General features: G+C 40.2%; 1 protein-coding gene across 2 annotated transcripts in view; it reads right to left on the reverse strand.

Annotated features, from left to right (window-relative positions):
- Positions 1-24,940, reverse strand: part of LOC126188205 (quinone oxidoreductase-like) — a 91,969-nt gene that overhangs the window by 25,818 nt on the left and 41,211 nt on the right. For both annotated transcript variants that reach the window (XM_049929756.1, XM_049929755.1), the window contains exon 3: positions 22,832-22,920. In XM_049929756.1, the coding sequence (XP_049785713.1) occupies positions 22,832-22,920 (89 nt within the window). The remainder of the gene's footprint in view (positions 1-22,831; positions 22,921-24,940) is intronic.

Genomic DNA, 24,940 nt, shown 5'->3' on the forward strand with positions numbered 1-24,940 from the left:
CAGAAGCAATAAAAAAAAGCCAAATTTAAAACAACACATAATCCCAAAGATTGGCAACATTTTACAAAAGCTCAAAATTTAGTGTGAACTTCAATGTGAGATCTTTTAACAGTTTCTACAATGGAATTCTGTCTCAAAATCTGGCAGAAAACCCAAAGAGACGCTGGTCACATCTAAAGTACACCTGCAGCAAAATGCAATCAATACCTTCACTGCATGATAACAAACAGTGCCACTACAGCAGAGTTGCTAAACAAAAGGAGATGAAGTAAATATTCCAGAATTTGAATCAACTACTTATGATCCAAATATAAACTAAAGGTATGTGATGCTATAAATATGACTCCCAATTATCAAATTGTTAATATGCCTGATCTAAAAATTTGTCACCATAATGTGCAATCCCTGAATAATAGGATTGATGAAATTAATGTACAGTTAACAGGTGAACTTAAAAATATCTCAGTGTTATGCATTTCTGAGAACTGGCTTAACCTAGAATTAATCCAGAATATGAAAATAAATTCATTTTGGCTTCTTACTACTGCAGGAAAAACGGTAAGCACAGTGGGGTGGCAGTTTACACAAAGGAAAATGTAGATTTAATTACCCTACCTGACTTATCTGGAACAAATGTCGAAAAGGATTATGAAATTATAGCTACAAAAATTATTCAGTTCAGTGTGGTTATCGCTACAGTTTACCCATCGCCATCTGGAAATTATGAACTTTTCTTAAACAAAATGGAGTCATTGCTAAATCAAGTAAATAAAATGGATCAATAGTTGATAATCTGTGGTGACTTTAATATTGATTTCCTCACAAATAGTGGAAATGGAGAGACCCTTTTGAAGCTTGCAACATCCCATACTTTAAAGGCTAAAGTAAAATCTGCTACCCGAGTAACAGAAACTTGCCAAACAGCTCAAGATAAATTTCTAGTCAAGAAGAGTTTACAAAACACTTCACTAAAAATTTTCAGTGCAGATTTTAGTGACCATCTTGTTCAAATATTACACATAAAAGTAAAAGGCAGTATTATTAACAACAAGTCTTTAAGAACCTCATGTAAAAGTTATAATCAGAATAACGTAAACTACTTCCACAGTTTACTACAGAAAGAAAAATGGCCAGAAGAGTACAAAATGAATGATATAAATGAAAACTTCAACACCTTCATCGATACATTGACCCATTTCTTTCAAATTGTATTCCCACTGAAAACTGTACCCATACAGGGGAACTTTTGAACAAACAGATGGAGCACAAGGGAAATAAGAGTTTCAGAACAGAGGAAAAGACTACTTCATGAAATATGTAACTCAAAAACTTCTTCACCTGAAGTATGCACTACTATAAAAAATTCTACAAAAATTAAGAAAGTAATAAAAGCAATAATAATAATGCATAATGATGAATACATTTATAATTCAGCTAATAAATCAAAGCAACCCATTAGAAGTAGCCAACACATTTAACACTTTTTTCACAGGTGTTGCTGATAATATTGTCACAGAAGAAGCTGAGTAGCTCCGTGGTGTAGTGGTATGATACTAAACTGTTGTATGGAGGGTCGTGAGTTCAAAACTCATCTGGACTGTACAATTTTAATTTCTATATTCAGTTCAAGTACATTCTAGAAGTATCCACAAATGTCAGGAATCATTGCACTGGAATGTTCTGTAGCTGTATGTGTTCTGGCCGGAGGCAGTTCGCTCCACGCTCTTGTGCTGAATAAACCTTCGTTAAGTGAAGTTAGAATTCGTCATTCATTTAATTACACCTTCTTCTACGTGACAATATGTTACAATCAAATTTTCATAAGAGGACCCAGGCAAATGAATATAAACTAAGTGCATGTAGAGGATCAATGTACATCAGTTCTGTTTCACAAGATGAAGTAGCTAAGGCAATGAAAGGACTAAAATATTCCAGCTCTGCAGGCATTCATGGTGTACCTGCAACAATAATGAAAGAAGAGTGCATCAATCCTAATTGAAATACTCACACACTTGTGTGACTTTTCACATCAGACAGACACTTTCCCTGATGTATTGAAAACATCAAAAGTTATTCCAGCATATAACAAAGGTGAGAAAGGGAATGTAAATAACTAGAGACACATCACAATTTCCTCTTGCATCTCAAAAGTATAAAAAAAGTTATGTATGACAAACTTATGAAATTTATACATAAAAACAACATCCTATATGATGAACAACATGGATTCAGAAATAAGACGTTAACGACAACTGCTATTTACAAGTGCATCAGTTCCTTTCTACACCTGATGGACAAAAGACAGGAATCAATAGGAGTATTTATTGACCTTTCAAAAGCTTTTGACATGGTGGATCATAAAATTCTGCTACCTAAGCTTGAAAGATATGGTAGTCAAGGTCTGTCCAACAACTGGATCAGTTCCTTCCTGACTCATCATAAGCAAACAGTGTGCATCAAGCACACAAATATCAAACTAAAAACTGTATCCAAACACTTATCTGACTATAAACAAATTAAATGTGATGTACCCCAGGGATCAGTAATGGGACTCCTTCTACTCCTTCTGTACGTAAGTGATCTAAACTTAAATGTTGATGCACATAAAACCATCATATTTGCAGATGACACACCACAATTCTTTGAACAGTTACAACAGACAACAAATGAGGTCACAAAACAACTTAGCCTCTGGGCACAGTGTTGTGACAGTGCCACGAGATTTAAAAGTGCCGCTACGTCAGTACACAAACACGGCGATAGAGGCACTCCGCAGCTCGGCTGAGCGCGGGAGCGCCACCTGGCTATGAACGGCGCCGGCCGCATGTCACGGCACGGCAGTTGAGTGACAGCTACGGAGTTGGTAGCATGAAACCCACTATTGTTTCTACGTTTGTATATCCACGCAGTTTATTAGTGCATTAAAGGTTATAACACTTTTTGGCGACGAGGTCGGATATTTTTTTTCCAGCGTTGGAGTATTGCGCGTTCGTGTCTGGGCAGACATGGAACAGCTTATGCAAGTGCTCATTGAACAACAAACACAGCTGACGGCTGCTATTCAGGCACAACAAACACAGCTGACAGCTGCTATTCAGGCGTTGTCGACGTCGCTTACTCATCGTCTGTCGTCCTCTTCTCCGCCTCCATTCCCTCCTTACAACGAGGCCGCTGAAGACTGGGAGGATTATGAGAAGCGTTTGCGGCAACACTTCTTGGCTTTCGGCGTTGTCGACGCTCCGATGTGTAAGTCGTTATTTCTATCTTGGATTTCCCCACGGATCTATCAGCTGCTATCTCAGTTAGCACCTCTGCGGGAACCTGCCTCTCTGTCCTTCCAAGAAATGTGTGACTTATTGTCTAACTATTACCGAAAAAACACCCACGTCGTTGCCGCCCGCGTGGCGTTCTACCGGTGTTGTAAACAGCCCCATCAATCTTACCGGGCTTGGGCGGCGGAACTACACGGTCTGAGTAGGAAATGTCAGTTTGTCACGGACACTCATCATGAGTCTTATGCTGATTCAGTGGTTAGGGATGGTATTCTCTGGCTTGCTCCTGATAAACAAGTTCGGCAACGTGCCCTACAACTGCCAAACCCGTCGTTGTCGGAAGTTCTAAGCATCGCTCAATCCTTTGAAGTGTCTCACGCTGCTGGCGTGCAAATAGACGCGTGGTGTGATGTAGGCGCTGTACAGTCGACTTTCGACACGGACAATTTGCCTGTTTCCCAGGAGAACGATGATGTGGCAGCGGTTCACTCGCGTAAACAACGTCGCGTTGGGCCGCAACGCTCGCAGCGAAAACAGCAATCACAGAAACAGGTTCGTTCCGCCCTTCCTTCTTGTCTACGTTGTTTCGTACAGCATGACAGGGCCGCGTGTCCAAAACGTTGGGCCATGTGTAATTCATGTAGGAAAAAAGGCCACATTGCTTCTGTATGTCAGTCCCCTAAAGTTCCTGTCGACAAGGACGGGGCATCGGATATGGATGTTAACTGTGTGCTTTCTCAAACAAATAAGTTGTTTGTTACTGTTCGTGTTCTGGATAAAGACATTCACACGCAAGTGGACACTGGCTCTGCAGTAACTCTCATTAATTCTCACACGTATTTGGAGTTGGGCTCCCCTCCCTTGTCTCCAGTTATGCGAAATCTGAGAACTTATAATAAACAGAAAATTCCTATCGTTGGCCAGTTTGATGCTTCCACTGCTTACAAGTCTGTTGTTCGGCCCCTCACGTTTTATGTGGTGGATCATGCGGGCACTGAAAATCTGTTCGGTTATGACGCTTTCCAGTTGTTTGGGTTCTCCATTGATGATGATGTGCACCTCATATCTGAGGATATTCCGTATCAACAGCTGGATGGATTGTGTTCTGAATTCTCGTCCGTGTTCTCTGCTGGTCTGGGTCGTGCCAAGGATTTTGAAGCCCACGTAACTCTTAAACCTACAGCTCGCCCTAAGTTTTTCTGGGCACGCCCTATTCCGATGGCGTTGCGTGCACCTGTCAAGGCTGAGATAGACAGGTTAACAGCTTCAGGGATTCTCCTTCCTGTTACCTCTAGCGAATGGGCATCGCCAATCGTGGTGGTTTCTAAACCTAACGGGAGTCTGCGATTGTGTGGCGATTTTAAAGCCACTGTCAACACACAGAGTCTCATTGACACTTATCCTCTTCCCCGTCCTGAGGAGTTATTTACCAAGCTCGCTGGGGGCCAGTTCTTTTCCAAACTTGACTTATCGGAGGCGTACCATCAGTTGCCGTTGGATGCGTCTTCCAAAGAATTTCTCGTCATAAACACTCCTTGTGGGTTGTATCAGTACCAGCGGTTACCATTTGGTGTCGCTAGCGCGCCGGCCATTTTTCAGCGGTTTTTGGAACAGCTCACGGCTTCCGTTCCTGGCTGCATCAACTACCTGGATGACATTGTTGTCACGGGGGCCTCCACTGAGGAGCACCTTCGCAATTTGCGTTCATTATTTCGGGTTCTGCATTCGGCTGGGTTGAAGTGCAATCTGGACAAGTCACAGTTCTTCCAACCCTCCATTGTGTATCTTGGTTTCCACTTGTCCCGTGAAGGTATACGTCCTCTACATCAGCACGTTGCGGCCATTACCGCTCTCCCCTGGCCGTCTACGGTCAAAGAACTTCAGGCGTTTCTAGGCAAGATTGCTTATTATCACAAATTCATTCCCTCCGCGGCGGCGGTGGCTCATCCGCTGCATCAGCTGTTACGCAAAAACGTACCTTTCTGTTGGTCCGACGAGTGTGAGCAAGCTTTTGTTCGCCTGAAGGCTCATTTGCAGTCAGCGCCTTGTCTTGCCACCTTCCGTCTGGGTCAGCACTTGGTTCTGGCGACTGATGCGTCACAGTATGGCCTAGGGGCTGTTCTCGCCCATTGGTATGAGGATGGGTCAGAACGACCCATCGTCTATGCTTCAAAGACCCTCAACGATGCCCAACGGCGTTACTCTTAAATCGAAAAGGAGGCGCTCACTATCATTTAGGCTCTAAAAAAGTTCAGCATTTTTTTTGTATGGTTCTAAGTTTCACCTCATCACCGACCACAAGCCGCTGGTCTCTCTGTTCAGCCCTTCGGTGTCGCTTCCGGCTAAGGCGGCTCACCGCCTGCAACGTTGGGCCTTATACTTGTCTCGTTTTCCCTATGAGATTCACTATCGCCCCACGGCCCAGCACGCCAACGCTGACGTGTTGTCGCGTTTGCCGATGGGCCCTGACCCGGTTTTCGATCGAGATGAACTGCTCTGTTTCCACATTGATGAGGAAGAACGTCGTGCGGTCGAGGGTTTTCCGCTTACAGGTTCACAGGTCGCGTCGGCTACTGTGCGGGACCCGGTCCTGCGTCAGGTGATCGGTTTTGTTCAACGGGGTTGGCCGGACAGGACCAAGGGCCAGGCATCGGATCCCCTTCGCAACTACCATGCCTTGCGCCTTCGTCTGTCTGTTCGTGAGGGTGTTGTTCTTCTGGCCACGGATAGCGCATCTCCACGGGTCGTGGTGCCAGCTTCTCTTCGCAAAGATGTTCTCAAACTGTTGCATGAAGGCCATTGGGGGATTTCTCGAACTAAGTCCCTGGCCCGCAGGCATGTTTATTGGCCTGGTATCGATTCGGACATCTCCCACATGGTCGCTGCGTGTGGTCAGTGTGCTCAACAACTGGCTGCACCCCGTACAATGCCCTCTCCATGGCCTGATCCGGCGCAGCCATGGGAACGGGTGCACGCTGACTTTGCCGGCCCCTTCCTCGGCACTTATTGGCTACTGTTGATTGACGCCTTCTCGAAGTTTCCGTTTGTGGTTCAATGTCCGACGCCCACCACTGCGGCGATGACACTGGCTTTGTCCAAAATTTTTTGCACTAGAAGGTGTTCCCTCCACGATTGTCACGGACAACGGCCCTCAGTTCTCTTCGCAGGCCTTCCGTGATTTTTGTACTGGACAAGGGATTCATCATGTTACAGCACCGCCCTTCCATCCCCAATCGAATGGGGAGGTCGAGCGTCTTGTCCGCACTTTCAAAAGCCAGATGAAAAAATTCCTTACTGATTTTTCTACCGATGACGCTGTGTTGCAATTTCTGAGTTCTTATCGCTTCACGCCTCTGGGTGATCGCAGCCCTGCTGAACTCTTGCATGGCCGCCAACCGTGCACTCTACTGCACCTGCTTCACCCTGTCAGGCCTAGTACTGTGTCCCCTCGTGCAGGAAAATACTCGGTGGGCACCGACGTGTGGGCACGAGGGTATGGATCTCGCCCTAAATGGATTCCAGGGATGGTCAAGGCTCTTCGCGGCCACCGGCTTTGTGAAATACGTACGGACGACAGCATGGTTGTTCGTCATTACGACCAGATGTGCCCACGAGTGGTGGCCACGCCGGTGCAACCGCCCCTTCTTTCGCCTCCACCAGCCCGAGAAGCCAGTCCTGTCGCTGCTGCCAATCTCCCGTGCGTGTCGCTGCAGCCAACGTCGCTGCCACTTCCGAGTACGCCGGAACCAGCCCCAGTCGCGGTGCCGCCTTCTCCGGGACCCATCTCGCTGGAGCACACCCCCAGGTCCACGACACCTATGGATGCTGCTCCGGAGTTTTCACCCATCATCTCGTCCAGGAGGCACGTTCCACGCACAGGCTTCCGTCCTGGACATTTTCGACCATATTCTCGTGTTTCTCCGCGGGATCTTCTCGGGGTCTCCCAAGAGGCCATGGATGTCTCCGCACTGTCCGTGTCTCCAAGGAAGTGAGTGTTCTTTTTTCAAGGGGGGAAAAGTGTTGTGACAGTGCCACGAGATTTAAAAGTGCCGCTACGTCAGTACACAAACACGGCGATAGAGGCGCTCCGCAGCTCGGCTGAGCGCGGGAGCGCCACCTGGCTATGAACGGCGCCGGCCGCATGTCACGGCACGGCAGTTGAGTGACAGCTACGGAGTTGGTAGCATGAAACCCACTATTGTTTCTACGTTTGTATATCCACGCAGTTTATTAGTGCATTAAAGGTTATAACACACAGGATAATCAGCTTATAATAAACAGTAAAAAACCCATTGCACTAAAATTCCCCAATGTTCTTAACAAAGACAAGTTTATACCATTGGTCTCTATCAATGATGACCTAGTTGGTAATAGTACTGAAACCAAATTCTTAGGACTTTGGCTGCAGAGCTACGTAAAATGGAATAAGCATACTGAATATATCAATGCAGAACTGAGCAAAACGTGTTACCTTCTTTGTTCACTAAAATCATGCTGTAGTGAGGAAACAGTAATGAATGCATATCATCCCTACTTTCATTCTCATCTTAGATATGGGGTCACTTTCTGGGGAAACTCTAAAACAGCTAATAGCACTTTTAAACTAAAGAAAGGGCCATTAGAATCTTGTTTGGGTGCACGTGTAGAGACTCTTGAAACCCCTGTTTAAGAAATCTGGTATTCCTCCATTACCATGAGCATACATTATGAAAACCCTTTTATTCTCTAAAATAAATGTGATAGGTAAGGATTGCAGATTGCAAAAAAACTCTGATATAAATGATCACTTTACCAGACAAAACCCAAATCAGCACAACTCTGTGCCAAAAAGGTACTTTTCACATGGGAGTTAAGCTTTATAACAAACTTCCTGAAAACATAAAGGCTATTACTAAGGTCAATACCTTTGGAAAATCTCTAAAGTCATATTTACTGCAGCTGGCCACTGTGGCTGAGGGGTTCTAGGTGCTTCAGTCCGGAACTGCGCTGCTGCTATTGTCGCAGGTTCAAATCCTGCCTTGGGCATGGATGTGTGTGATGTCCTTAGGTTAGTTAGGTTTAAGTAGTTCTAAGTCCAGGGGACTGATGACCTCAGATGTTAAGTCCCATAGTGCTTGGAGCCATTTGAATTTGGATATTTACTGCATCACTGCTTTTACTCCACTGAAGAATATTTACATTTAAGAAGCGTTGTAAAAATACTTACGTGTAAAGTTTATTATTGTAACCTTAAATAAGTATGCCTAGAAATCACTTTCAGCTGTATACTTATAACTTGACTTGTCCAATGATTTATGCGTAAGCTGCTTTCTAGGCAACAGGGCCAATAAATACAATACAATACAAAAAACAACAATTGCCAAAATGAGTAATTTAGAAGTAAATATCCTCAGTGTAGCAAAGCAGCTGAAAACACTGAAGAAAGACAAGAATCATTAGCGTCGATTTGTAGTGGGCTTTTCGAACATATAGTGTGCTCAAACATTATGCAGTGGTCTTTTGGAACATATACTGTGCTCAAACATTATGAATCACACCAAGGAAAATGATTTATTGACAGATAGCCAACATGGATCCAGAAAATCTCATTCATGTGAAACACAACTAGCTCTTTATTCTCAAGAAGTAATGAATGCTATCGACATGGACATCAAACTGATTCTATATTTTTAGATTTTCAAAAGGTTTTTGACACCATTCCTCACAAACAACTTCTAATTAAACTGCATGCCCATTGGAGAATCAGCTCAGTTGTGTGACTGGATCTGTGATTTCCTGCCAGAAATGTCCCTGTTTCTAATCACTGACAGAAAGTCATCAAGTAAAACAGAAGTAATATCTGGCATTTGCCACAGAAGTGTTATAGGCCCTCTGTTGTTCCTAATCTACATAAATGATTTAGGAGACAATCTGAGCAGCTCTCTTAGATTGTTTGCAGATGATGCTGTCATTCACAATCTTGTAAAGTCATCAGATTATCAAAACCACTTGCAAAATGATTTAGACAAGGTATCTCTACGGTGCAAAAGTGGCAGTTGGTTCTAAATAACAAAAAGTGTGAAGTCATCCACATGAGTACTAAAAGGCATCTGCTGAATTTTGGTTTATGATACATGATACAAATCTAAAGGCTGTAAACTCTTCTAAGTACTTAGGGATTTCAGTTACAAATAACTTAAATTGGAAAGACCACATATATATGTAGTGGGAAGCTAACCAAAGACTGTAATTTACTGACAGAATAGTCATAAAATGTAACAGGTCTACTAAAGAGACTGCTTACATTATGCCTTGTCCGCTCTCTTCTGGAGTACTGCTGTATGGTGTGAGCTGCACATCAGATACGACTGACGAAAGGCATCAAAAAAGTTCAAAGAAGGGAAGCTTGTTTTGTGTTATCACAAAATAAGGGAGAGAGTCCCATGGATGTGATACATGAATTGGGGTGGCAGATGTTAAAACAAAGGTGTTTTTTGCTGCATCATGACCTTCTCATGAAATTTCAATAACCAACTTTCTCCTTGCAGTGTGAAAATATATTATTGGTGCCCACCTTTATACGGAGAAATGATTGTCATAATACAGTAAGAGAAATCAGAGCCTGCATGAAAAAATTTAAGTGTTCGTTTTTCCAGTGCACTGTTCAAGAGTGGAATGGTAGAGAAGTAACTCACAAGTGGTTTGATGAACCATATAATTGTGAATTGCAGAGTAATCATGTAAATGTAAATGTAGATGTGGATTCAAAGTTTTCAGTACGACATGTGAAAAGAGCAAGTTGGGTTTCACATGATTGATGTTTTCAGGATACGTGGTGGTTGACATGGAGGGATCAGTAGTAATTCTTTAGTAATGTGAAGCAGTTTTCATTTTTTCACAGTATGTAAAAAGTACTATCAGCTAGTGTAATGCTGATAAACTTTCCTATCTTTTCTGTTATATTAATCTTTGATTTGGTGGCAGCTGAGATAAACTGAGTAAATGATTTTTTTACGTCTCTACTAATATGTGTTCAAACCAATGTAGTGTTATAATGTTTTAGAAATTGTTTACACTACAATGTTTTTTTCAGTAATTTTGGCCAATCTGACCCTTACTTGGAGTCACTTTGTCTTAAATTTTCAAATTCTTTAACAGAGAATGGAAGGTCCAGGTCAGAATATCAACAATTACAGAAAGGACAGATTGCTACTCACTGTAAAGATGATACGTTGAGTTACAGACAGGCACAATGAAAAAAAGACTCTTACCCATTGAGCTTTGGGCCAAAGCATTCATCATAAAAGAGAAACACACAAGCAAGCACACTTCACACACACACGACTATTACTATCTCTGGCTGCTCAAGTGGTACTTTTTCATTTTTTTTAACCCACTGTATTGACTTCTTGTATTTATTTATTATATAGGTGGGCTGTGACAGTAATAATTACGATTATGCAATACATTAATGAAGCCCTGTCTTGACAAAAACAACATATACACATAATGAATGAGTAGCATATGGTAACCATATATGACCTGTAACCCTTTGTTATCCAAATGTTAGTGCTAAGATGCTTACTATAGTAAAATCTGATTTTATCTGAAATGGCAATTAATGAAATTGATTGCAATTTTGGATTGGTAGGTATGATAATAAAACTGAAAGTATTTTTGTAAAGAGCATCAAATGTTATATGAAACTGATATGTTTCGTGTTTATGTGTATAATTATACTGCTATTACTGTAATATTTAAAACTTAACTATCAGTGATCAAGACAGGAGAGACAACTAGCTTGTAAGTAAAACTGGGTTGCTACAGCTGTGCATTCATGGGGATCAGTAGAATTCATGGATAGTGCTCCCGACACTTAGTGAATTTTAGAAACTCTAACTTATGGCTGTGTGGAGAACTTTAGAATTTCAAGGTATTAGAATTACTTCAAGAACTGTAATGCCTAGGTAAACGATGCTGTTTAGTTGGATTTCAGGCATTATGCCAACACTTGAACATTTTATTGGACTTGTCAAAATGATAGGACATATTTTTTGTCTTGTTGAAAAGACATGACTTTAAGTATTCAGTAGCTTTTCCAGCAATATTATAATATTCTAATTTATTTAAAAGGGTACTGTGTTTGTCACTGGCAAGTCACACATAATATCAGTAGTCCATAATTATTTAATTAATGAATTATATATCTAAAAACAAAGATGATGTAACTTACCAAATGAAAGCGTTGGTATGTTGATAGAGACACTAACAAACACAAACACACACACAAAATTCAAGCTTTCGCAACCCACGGTTGCTTCATCAGGAAAGAGGGAAGGAGAGGGAAAGACGAAAGGATGTGGGTTTTAAGGGAGAGGGTACGGAGTCATTCCAATCCCGGGAGTGGAAAGACTTACCTTAGGGGGAAAAAGGGACAGGTATACACTCGCACACACACACATATCCATCTGCACATATACAGACACAAGCAGACATATGTATATGTGCGGATGGAAATGTGTGTGTGTGCGAGTGTATACCTGTAATTATAAATTATTTTGTAACCATGTGTAAAATATTTTTCTAAATATGGAATAATAATTTCTTGGCATGTTTAGTCTTTAAACAGATGGTTTGTATCAAAAATTACCCCATACAGGGAAATATGGAACATCTGATGTAAATTCAGTGAGCATCTGAATTTACCTCATCATATGGAGTAACATACGACAATTTTGCGTGTTAGGATTTGGTTACTTACATAACATTTTTGGTTCATGTTCTTTGATCATATGAGCAGCATTCAATAAGTAATGCATTACATTTTTTTTCTTGGCCAATTTCAGTTGAAAAAATGCAGAATTTGTTGGGGGCATTGTGGAATATTCCCCTCTTCAGCCCCTATAGGTTCGTGAAGTTCCAGCAGGTGGTGACAATGTACGTAGCTTCCAAAATACTGTCTGTAATGGAGTTGTGTTCCAAGCAGAGAGCTGCCACTAAGTTTCTTTTGGCAGAAAACCAAAGCATCACAGGAATTCATAGGTGATTGCAGAATGTCTTAGGAAACCTGCCAGTGAAGAAAAGCATGGTGAGTCATTGGGCAACGTGTCTGTCATGATCACAAGATCATGCAAATCTGTTAAAACTCCTGCACACCAGTTGGTCGCACACACCTGTGACTCCTGCAATGTTGGAATGTACAGACACTCTCATTGGAGGTGATCAGTGAATCACAATCAAACATCTCGCTGCTCAACTGGACATCTCTGTTGGTAGTGCTGACATGTTTGTCCACCAGTGGGGGTGCTCAAAGGTGTGTACCTACTGGGGACCTCACCCATCCTACAGCCTGGATCTCGCATCTCCTTACTTCAATCTGTTTGGCCCAATGAAGGATACACTCCATGGAAGCAGTACATGGATGATGGGGAGAGTATTGATGCACCAAGACATTGACTCCAATGTCATCCAGTAGAGTGGTGTTATGCAGGTATACAAGTGCCCCCCCCCCCTCCCACACACACACATACCCACTCCTGTAGGGTGGCGAAAGGCCATCACATTGAACAGAGATTATGTTGAAAAATAGAGTTTTCTAGCCAAAAAGAGTGGTGAATAATATAGTGTATTGGAATCCTGAATAAAATGTACATAATTTCAGAAAAAACTTTGTTGCATTACTTATTGAATGCCCCTCATATTATTCATCAATGTCATCCCAGATATCTTGCAGCTTTGGTTGCATGAATTTAATATTCTCTGTGAAAATTCCATAAGGAACATCGAAATTCTATCTGATATTACCCCATCTTAGAGCATTTCAATGGACAATGTCCCACTAATGCTCACAGTTCTTCCTGTAAGGTGCTGCTTCCTGCCAGCTCTCCAAGAAGTTTATTTTCCAGTGTGTATTAGAAAAACACCAATCATCCCATGGAAATCAGTCATCTTGGAAACAAACAGGTTGGGCCAGACTGCCATTTTTTAGCTGCAAAAGGTCTATTATCTCTAGGTTGGAGAATAGTTCCCACTCCCTGGAAATGGGAAAACAGATGCTGACATTTGTGATAGCAACTAGGGTGGGCAATCTGCACCTGAACTGATTCAAAGAGCGAGATTCTTTGAAGGAATGAGTGATTGGTGACTCAGAAAAAAGGAGCGGTAGCTCGTCTGATCTGAAATTTCTCTCTGCTGACGTAACTGAGCAGAACAAAGATTTTGTGGCAGGCTGCTGCAACAGCACACCTGTCACATGATGAAGGAAACATTTCCCAAGCAGAAAAACAGCACTTTACACCATGTGCACCTATGTATTTGCATATCATACTAATGTGTGCAGTTTTTCTCAACCATGAAAAGAATACAAAGTGTGAAAAGATAAGTTTCTCAGACTGCTGCACTGATGCAGAAAACTTTGTGCTGCCTTATATTTCCACTCTCAATTTGAAAACAAAATCTCAAAATTCCTTTGGGTGGATTGGTACTTCTTATCATTTGATGTAACACTGCATTGGGAATATGTTGCCCAGTGTGTGTCACACAAGCTGCAGTCTATAGATACCACTCTCACAAAACAGGTCACAAAATGACTCACAAGTCACTCCCTTTCCCATACCTCGTTGTTCTCCCCATCTCGCATGGAGCAGATCAGAAAACGACTCAGGAGTCACTCTGCTCTCTGGGCTCTTGACTCACTCACTGATTCAATTTGCAATTCACTTTTGTGATTCAGTGCCTCTCCATCCAACTTACATTTTACTGGGTATTGTTTTTTATAATAATAATGGTAGTAGATTACATAATTATTTCTAAGTTGATGATAGTGCATGTAACGCTGTTTTTATTTATTTATTTAACCTGATCTGATTGATGCCTTCAGGACCTCTCATACATCAAATGAGGATTTTATATATAACCACAACCTTATTACATCACAGTTGCTTGAAAAATTGTCAACTCTTTCAATATGATATGTCTTCTTCTTCTTTCTGCACGTGTTAGGATTTGCCTGTTGTGCCCTCTTGGTTGAAATTATTTATCTTTACACCTTATCCTCAGTCTTCCTAAAGATCTTCTGCTCACTGGGTAACACTTCATCTGTAATTTTGGTATTCTTTTGTCTTCCATTCTTCCAATTTTACCTGTATTCCTTAATCTGCTTATTTAAGCTTTTCACTCTCAATTCTTCTCTGATTTCAGCATTCATCCTCATGTCAAATAGCAAGTACTCAGCTACTGTTCTTAGGAATTGCATTTGCAATGCTTGTAATTTTTGTTCATTTGTTTTGGTGACAGTCCACAACTCGCTTCCACAGGTTATTGTTTTGTAGAACTAAGGTAGTGTTTCCTTTCTAACTTTAGTTCCAATGTAATTAAATCTTTCTGCTTTCCTTTGTATGTCAGTTTCTGTCACGAATGAGATAGCATTTCCTAAGAAGTTGAATGAATTTAGTCTTTCCATTTTCTGATCACTGGCACCTGAAAGCCATAAATTTTGTTTTCTTTGAAGATAATAACAGATTATGTAACTTATCTGCTGTGCATAAAATATGAGCAGCTATATGAAATGTGTTCTTGCTATCAGAAATCACAATTTGATCATCAGCAAAGACTAGTACCATAGAATAATAACTTTTGTTGAAGTCATAAATCATGACTTAAATTAATTACACTTATCTTACAATTATTGTACTGTATTTCGTTGTCACTAAAAGTATGAAAACACACAAGAATCAGTCTTATTTTTAAAATTTTCCCACTTGATATATATTATTAAGGATTTTTTTGCAATATTTTTAATTTTTACAGCAAACAAAAAAAGGAACTCTTAAATCTAAAACTACTAGGGATGTAACGTAAAGTTATTACTCCTCCTTCTATGTTCTTTCAAAATAGGATCAAATCAAATAAAAATACAGTTATGGTGACCTGAATTAAATTGCATTGTGTCTTCCTATTATTTATATTTGTGAGTGAATGACAAATGGTGAGTCATGAAAAGGGCTAGTTCATTCTGTGAGCAATTAGTTCTGATTTGATCAGTGACAAGAATGGTTTCACTCATCTGTAATAGCAACCACCACTAACCAATGGGCATGATCAAAAACAGTCGTTTAGAAACAGGTCTGTTGCTATGGTATTGTTAATTACAAGGAATACTGCAGAATACTGAAGAAAGTAAGCTGGTATCTAACAACACAACATTAGAAGACTCCCATTGTGACAGAAAGAAAGGACTCTAGTGAAGGACAAGACTGGTAGAACCAGAGAAGGGGAGGACCAGACAGCTTCAAGAGTGAATGATACACCAATAACAGATGTGAATATGTGACAAGTGTGATCCAATACAAATAAGCTCAGTAAAGAATGTGACACTCAGTTTGCCAGAAAAAGAAAAATAACCATTAAATCTTCAAAATCAAAATGTAAAGAAAAAAAATGCTATGGTTGATTCTAAAAATAAGGCTACAGTAGATTCTGTGGGATAAATGCTACTTTTCAGTAGAAGAATTCATAGAGGATGACATGATAATTTGAGTAAGGGGTAATTAATTGTTAGTCTTTTATTGTATGTGTAACAAAATTGTATTATTATTATGATACCATTTGTTAAAATCAGTTGTTGTAATTAATTGTTAGTTTTTTATTGTATGTGTATTTTTATATTGTACTATTGCTATGGTACCATTTGTTAAAATCAGGTGTTGTATGTATATGGTAAAACTTTACCAAAATTTTGAAGTGTCTCCTGTACCTAAATCAAATGATTTAGACTATGTATGTTATGAGACTAATAAACCACAATTCACAATATTATATTAATTTAGTAGTATTTGAAATAACAGCATAACCACTCATTTATGTCTGGTTGACATGTTACGTGTATCTACAAGAAAGAGGATAAAAAAGTGCTTTCAAACTTCCATCAAAAAACTTTGGCCACCATTCTATAAAAATTAAGAACATGTTACTTATAACTGCATTCTTAGCCACCTGACTGCCAGAAATATATTATCAAACTCATACTTTGGATTTTTGGAGGGTTCCACTATTGCAAAAGCTATTCAGTGTGAATATACATAATTCATTAATTATATGAATATAATAGAGGGAAACATTCCACGTGGGAAAAATATATCTAAAAACAAACTGCCTATTTAGCTGTTTACTTGCAATCATGTATATTCCCTAACATTCAATGTAGTTTGTTAAATTTAAACCTGCTTGATGTCTTTCCATACAGTAGTTTTCCTGATCTTATAGTGGCAAGACACCTTTTCAAGATTTTTGACATAATTGCGCCATGGAAGAGTACCAATTCTCCTTTTATACATGTGTGGCAATGTCCGATATCCCCTCAACGCATGTAGATCTCCATCAATATTTTACTAGACATTAGTGCGACTGAGATATGTGGACAACCTACATGCACATTTCCTTCTTTGCATTTAAATAAGTAAATTATAAGGAAATTAAGTATAACATTTTTTTCTCTTCTAGTGTAATGATGAAAGTCATACAGATAACTAACAATAATTTACACTCTACTGAAAACTATGAAACACTTCAAAGTGCAATAACGTATGTTCATATCTGCTTGACATTACTTAAGTTGCAAGCAGCAAAATGCGTGCATAAACAAAAGCTTACATTCAGTGATGCCAATAGAAGATGAGAAACATACTGATCCCATCTAAATTTACTCATGTCTGATATTTCCCCATCTTTCAGTACCTACATTCTGCTCTGTAGGCTGACTGTCCAAGAGGTCTGAACGTTAAAATAACCTGTGGAGCAGTTTTGATAGCTCTCAAAATCAAAGAGTTCACCAGTATCCATCCCTCACAGAAGTAGGTCAGGAGTCATGGGCCTTGTGGGTTGGAGCTGAGATTTTAAAGCCAGGAGAAAGTAATCCTCGCTGATTAATAAAGTTGTTCTTCTACTATGAAAAACTGAAAGAGTTGTCAAGGGCATTTTCTGGGCATGGGTGTGAAGGGCTCAGTTGTTTTCCAGTGTCTCTCAGAAATGGTGCAACTTAATGAACAAGCAGTTGCTCAGTGAACAGAGGTTTCATATCAGAATGTGGATACATCACCTAGCTGGAAGTAGTGTTTGGAACAACAGAGTTGGCGAACTGTTTTAGAAGAAAATAAATTCCATTTGGCCTTTCTGTGCATATCCTTATTCTTATTAACTTTACAGACTGTTCTCTTATTTCATTTATGGAGGAGATATTATAAACCAGTTAAAGATGATGTAGTGACTGTTTGTGGTAGTCATTCACAAACCCAATGGTCAGAGCTGAGAGTCTTTTGAAAGTAGCTGAACTGCTAGAGAACACTAATTGCTGACTATTTTAACCTTGTTTTATGGGTCAGATAGAAGGATAGTATATGTGTAACAGTGTATAGAAATAATGTGGACCTGCCAACAAACATTCTGGAGCAAGTCTGAGGAGCAACATGAAGCGTGATTTGTCTCACGTATCATGTGGCTCTAAGAGTACATAGATTCTGTCCACAGCCAAAAGTGGAATTTCACTTGATGGGAGGGAAAGTTTCACTTGGTGAGTCTGCCAAAGTTGGAAACACGGTGCAGAATTTCTTCTTCGCCAACTAGAGGCATTGACCCTTGGCTACACAATGGAGAAGAGTCGGCAAGATACATCCTATGGCTTAGTGATGCACTGTTTCGAGCAATCACTGCACATGGTTGCTCATTTAGTGAAGATGTCAGCTGTTTCTATTTAGCTGTTTCTCTGAGGTGCTGTGGCTCACATATTCATCTTGCTGTGGCACCTCAGATGCGAAATGTAATGCCTGGAAAGTGTTCTGAGGAACAATGAGTACCCCACAAGTTATATTAGAAGTATAACAGAATCAAACACTCAGTGAAGTGACCCAGAAAAAGAAATAAAGACTATTTACAAATTGACATCGAAGATCAAAGAGTGTCTCAGATCGACAAAGGATAAAAGAGACCCACTTGCAATGTGGGGAATATACCTCATAACATGCACATGTGGAAAAGTTTATGTTGGAATGACTGGACGATCAATCAACACCAGGATTACAGAACATAAGCATCATTGCAGATTGGGGCAGGTGGAGAAATCGACCTTGGCAGAGTACGCACTGTGTGAGACCAACCATGTAAAATTCGCCAACCCAGAAGTTCTGGCTGTAGAGAAGAGCTATCACACTCATTTGTTCTGAGAAGCTTTAGAAATATGCAAACATGAGAATAGCTTCAACAAGAAAGAAAAAAGCCCCAATGTAAATGGATCCTGGCTTCCTGTGCTGCAGCAAATGACTGTTGCAGGTAGCAAGAGGAGAACTGCATCAGAAATCACCATGGAGAAGCCCTTGGATGTTGGCGGACCATGTACATATAGTCTGCGGCCACAAGCTTGTCTCCAGTCCACCACCAGCAATGGAGGATGAAACTCTGACAGTGCCAGCCACTCGTGCTTGTGAAACTTCAGAAAAATCATCAGACGAATGTCGGCCAAAGAAACTGAGACAGAACCAAACAGGCAATTAGTCAACAAGTGGCCATGAAAGCCTTAACAATTTTGTAAAGAGAAAGGAGCTAGGAGGACACAGATGTAGGCCAAAAAGGAAAGCGACAGAGATGAGAAGAGGGTAAAGAAAGAATGCGAGCTTTAGAGATGTAGGAACAGGAGAAAGAAAGATAAAAGTAATTTGAAGTTATAACCAAGCAGTTATGGCAGGAACAAGTAGGACAGAAAATAGATGAACAACAAGATGGAAATTTAACACCACTACAGGAGAAAATTGCTCATGAGAATGACATGAATAATGATCTCTCCCAGAGTAATATGAAAAAGGATAGTGTTTTATCAATGTAAAAAGTGGATGAAATCCTGTCTCTTGACTGTAATGAAAGGGGTGATGAAGAAACTTGCGTTTGTAGGCCATACAGTGCAGAATCAGCATATCAATCAGGCACACTCACTATGAGCATTGAGGCAATCATCCCACTAACGCACCAAGTTGGAGAAACACTTTTGTTAAAACACCGTGTACTGCTGTGTGAAGAAATCCATAACTGCCTGCTGCACATCTTTGTCCAACAGGGGTCCTCGACACCTCAAGAGCTTTTTTTAGAGAGAGAGGGGGTTATAATTGCATGGACTATAGGGCGAGTGCTTGAGTATCTTCCTCTTGAGTTGGTGTAATGGATCCGGCTGGCATTCCAAATTGCAAGTAGCATGGAACTTGCCACTCCTTTCCAAAACTGTCGTTTTCAACAGACATGTTGTCCCATACATGTTCTCCACTGTCTCATGGAAGTCTACCAGGTTTTGTCCTTCAGCAGCCAAGAAAAGAATTTGGTCCTATTTAAGCACATGTGGTAATAATGTCACCGTAGTTCACATTTCCCCTTTTACTGCACTCACGCTGGAAAGGCATGAATGACACACGAATCCCTTACCTACATGTCAGTGCTTATATACCCACATTAGAGTCACATTATGTTGTATATATGCTACAGCATCATCTTCAAATGGAAACTTCTTCAGCACCCATTATATTAACTATCTGAACAAAGAAAAAAGAGAGAAACCCACCAAACTCAAAGAATGAAACTGAAAAGAAGAGACTGGCTGGAGTAATTTTGTGGCACAGTCAATTACTACTGAGGGTTTGACAATGAAATCTAATGAGCTTTTAGAAATAAACTATCTGCCAGTGTTGGAATTAGATAAGAATCCAGGGTCACTAGATGAAAAAGAAGACTGTAATTATGACATAAAGCATGGGAATCTTTCCCAATAATGTTCAAGGAAAAGTAATTTTGTATTTGGAGAAGAAATGGATAAAGTAGTGTCTCTTGACTACACTATCAAATGTTTGGAAATTGGAGAAAAAACGAGATCCACCTGTATAAGAGAAATAAACTAACATTTTCGGTTAACACTTTGATCAAGTGTTGCAGATGGCTCTAAGACAGTTGTACAATGCAAGAAAAGTGAGGAAAGGAAACATATCTGATCCATGGAACTGGCTCTAAAATTTTTGTTGAAGGGAAGAGACAAAAGAAAGCAAACTAGACTTAGTGAGATGTCACAATTCCAGTGGTGCAAGGCTATTGAGAGTGGCCAACAGTGCATGTAATTTCAGGTACCAGTGACACATGCTCCAATTTTGGCACATCTACAATGTAGGCAACATATGGAGCAGAGATAACTGCTGAAATTGGTTGCAAAGCAGAGACAATCATGAAGGAAAACAATTCCCATTACTAAATAAATGATCAAAGAATCACAGGATGAAGATTCAAATCTTCCCCAACAGCCTTTATGACTTCCACTACACCCAACTCTGCACCCATACTGATATGCTCAATGTGTCGCTATATAGATTGACAGTGATGGTATCCTATTTTGAATGAATTGTAGACTTTGTTTAAATTTTGTTTCCATTAGACATAGTATTTTATTTTAATTTTTATCTCGTAATATCATATCCATTTTGTTGGCAATAACATGGCAGATCGCATGTGTTTACATTCTCATTAATCATCACTTCTCTTGTGTTTATGGCTTCTAAAAACGTTGGTCAGTAGAACCCAACTCACACTTTTATCACTGGACATTCTGAAAGGCATGAATTGAGGTAATCAGGTAGATGCAATACTTCTTGACTTCCAAAAACCATTCAATTCAGTGCCACAGCAACACTTATTAATGGATGTTTGATCAAATGAGATATCAAATTAAATTTGTGACTGGATTAAGGATTTCTTGGTTGGGAGATTGCAGCATTTTTCTCCAAGAAAGAGTCATTACTAGATACACAAATAACTTCACACATAGCCCAGAAAGCTGTGCTAAGGCCCTTTCAGTTCATGTTGTATATTAATGATCTGACAGACATTTATTAATATCAACTTCAGACTTATTGTAGATGTGCAGTTATCCATAATGAAATACTATCTGAAACAACTGCACAAATAGCCTGTTAGATCTTGATAAAATTTCAAAGTGGTGCAAAGATTGGCAACTTTCTTTAATTGTTCAGAAATGTAAAATTGTGCACTTCCCAAAATGCAAAATGATAGCATACCTTGACTATAATATCCGTGAGTCATATCTGGAATTAGTGAAGTTATACAAATACTTTTATATAATAATTTGTGTGGATATGAAGTGAAATGATCGCATAGCCTAAGTAATGGGTACAGCAGGTGGCAGAGTTTGGTCAACTAGTCAGATACTGGGAAATTGCAGTTAGACAACAAAGGAGAGGGATTACAAAACATTCACACAATACATACTGGAATGTTGCTTAAATGTGTGGAACCCCTACCAAAAAGGACTAAAAGGGGATACTGAACATATACAAAGATGAACAGCACAAGCGGTCACAGGTTTGTTTGACTCATGGAAGAGTATCATTGAAATGCTGAAAAACCTGAATTGGCAGACACTTAAAGAGAGACATAAACTATGCTGAAAAATTTCAAGAACAAATGTTAATTTAAAAGAATATCTACAGTATGGAACAACCCATCATGTATCACTCCCACAGGAACCACAAAGAAAATGGTTAGACTAATTACATATTGCACAGAAATATTTAAGCAGTCGTTGTTCTCATGCACCATGGATGATTAGAACAGAAAGAAATAATTCTAACAAATGGAGGAACGCTCTGCCATACACTTAACAGTGATTTACAATAATTTGAGTGTGGGTGAATGTTTTTTATGATGAGAGCCTCTCCTCAAACTTCATTTTGTATGTGCAAAATGGCTCTGAGCACTATGGGACTTAACATCTGAGGTCATCAGTCCCCTAGAACTTAGAACTACTTAAACCTAACTAACCTAAGGACATCACACACATCCATGCCCGAGGCAGGATTCGAACCTGCGACCGTAGCGGTCGCGCGGTACCAGACTGAAGCGCCTTTAACCACGTGGCCACACTGGCCGGCTTTGTAAGTGCATTTTTCATAGTAGAGAACTGAGAAGGGAGTGCAGAAAAAAACTAGCATGCTTGTGTCACTTCATTTTAGGCAACTTTCAGGCAGACACCTTGTAGCCAAATTATTTTGCCTAAACTTCAGCATGTGAAGTTATTTTCCTGTAAGAAGAATATTAATGAATTTTAAATTTACATTTTCAATATCCTATCAGTTTCTGAATGACTGATGAGAGAATAAAAATATGTCAGAATCTTAATGCAAAAATGGTCACTGTTACTAGAAAGGAAAAGTATTTATTAGGCAATGTGGAACTTGTAGGGTGATTAAATTAGGAAGATAGGCAATCATTTCAAAGAGGAGAGTCAGTGAGTGGTTCTAGGAAGTAAAATAGCAACGTGAAGCCTCCACCCCCCCTTTTTTTTTTAACAAATCTGCTACCAAACACCACCTCTCTTTTATGTCCACCCCCCCCCCCCCCCCCTCAGTCCACGAAGATCTTCCCTCGTCTTGAAATAAGTAACTACATAACTGTAACGACTGGGCAATAAAGTATTACTCTGCATCCAGAATTCCAGAAACACAGATTGCTCTTAGCTTAGCAGCTTAGATGCATATGCCACTCACCGAGAGACTTTGCCAGCTGCACAGCTGCCACACCCACAGCACCACTGGCCCCATGCACCAACAACAGCTGCCCAGCTTTTGCTTTACACCTGTCGCAAAAAATTTTTTCTTTGGTATTTTTTTTCTGTTTGATGGGATTGAGATTAATAATAAATTTCAGAGGACAACTACTTGCAAAATGGCACCAATATTCCACACTGATAAAAAAATAGTATTACTTTTTCGAAACCTAGTAATTGTCTCTAACTGTGACAGATAAGTTTGAAATTTGGCTCAAAGGTGCCTACAATCTTCCTCTGTAATGGTGCAAAAGCATGGTGCCCTACGATATCACCCTCAGGCTTAGAAACACTTCAAACAGCAAGGTGTCAACATGTGTGAAAAAAGGACCACAACTCAGACCATTCATGTGAGTTGTAAGGTGGGTTAATTATATCACATTGGCACCACATTTCACCAAAATTCTTCCCAATTCCATTGTGGATGTGTCACATCATGGAAGGTCGTCACACCCCCTCTTACCCACATTTCACCCCTTGTTTTGATGCCTCTGTGACACCTAGCGTTGAAATCGCACAGTTTTCTTAGGGGTGGCTGAGGAAAACATTTCAGACATGTCACTGCTCACAATTGATCCAGAAAGCCCTCAGGGTGTACCCCTTCCTTAAAAATGTAGTTGTTGGAGAGCCTGACACCGAGTGAGCTGAGTGGTACCTCGTGACTGCTCTAGTGCCTAAGGGGAAGCGAACCCCATCTAAGGAGTGTTGAAGGGGTTGCCTGCCCTCAGTTGCTAAAGCAGCTGTGAGGAACCAATCAGCTCAAAGAAGAGCACTGAAGTCTCTGACAGGTACATTTTTAACATGGCATCCAAGGTTTTGCCAAACTGAAGAGTCTTAGAGGGACTTTTTGCCTTTTTGTTTATACACACGTCAATGTCGCACAGCACCATGATCACGCTACAGGAGGTTGCAATCAGGATGGATCAGCAAGCATAAACATCCTTCACTGCTTTAGATCACAATCAAATTTCATCGAATGGTTTTGAACAGTCCCAAATAGTTCCATCATACCAGAGCAAAAGTTGTCATCACACTCCACTCCACAGGAGTAAGATAATGTTCAATGGGGTTGCAGCCCAGCCCAACAATGTCCTCACAGCAGGGTTGAATTGCTGAAAGGGTGACAGTAGTGTCGAATATTGTCAAGAATGTCATCCTGTTGCTCATCACACTGTGAACTGTCATTTTCGACCATGAAATGTGTGGGAATCAATGCCCCAAGGGAAGGCTTTGGTTCACTGATGCCCTTTATGCCACCCCTTAAGGGCTTTTCATGTCATGTGTCTGAAATGTTTTCCTCAGCCACCCATAACAAAACTGTGTGATGTCAAAAGTATGTGTCATGCTTCTGACCTCCATCACAGAGGCGTCAAAAGAAGGGGTGAAATGTGGGTAAGAGGGGGTTGTGATGCCCTTTCCATAGTGTGACATCTCCATGATGGCACTGGACAGTATTCTGGTGATGTTTGTTGCCAATGTGACATAATTAACCCACCTTACACCTCATATGAACTTCTGAGCTGTGGCCCTTTTTTCAAGTGTCAACACCTTGCCGTTTGAACCATTGTTGAATCTGAGAGTGGTGTTGCAGTGCGCCATGCTTTTGCGCCATTACGGAGGAAGGTTGTAGGAAACTTTGAGCCAAATTTCAAACTTGCGCATTGCAGAGGGAGACAATTATGTGGCTTCAAAAAGATCACACTTTTTTGTGTGCAGTGTATTTACAAATGATATCACCATGTACTAGAGCACAGAACACTGGAATTTCTTTATTTGTCATTAAACAGCTCTCATTGAAACAGAAATACAAAATATTTCCATGAACTTCTACATTTTATTAACACACAACATATTTTGTAAACCAAATTATTACTCAAACATAAAGCTCAGTCCAATTCTAAAATCTAATCTATAAGTTTTTCAAACCATTATGTAGTTCCCAAAATAATGAAATGTTCATACCTCAGTCTTTATAACACAACCCCACCCCAAAATCTTCAGTTGTATCTTAGTAAAAGCTCTGTGGAAAAAGTTGAGTTTGTGCCTCAAC

This window comes from Schistocerca cancellata, chromosome 5 (genome assembly GCF_023864275.1).
Source record: "Schistocerca cancellata isolate TAMUIC-IGC-003103 chromosome 5, iqSchCanc2.1, whole genome shotgun sequence".
In the NCBI taxonomy this organism is placed as follows: Eukaryota; Metazoa; Arthropoda; class Insecta; order Orthoptera; family Acrididae; genus Schistocerca; species Schistocerca cancellata.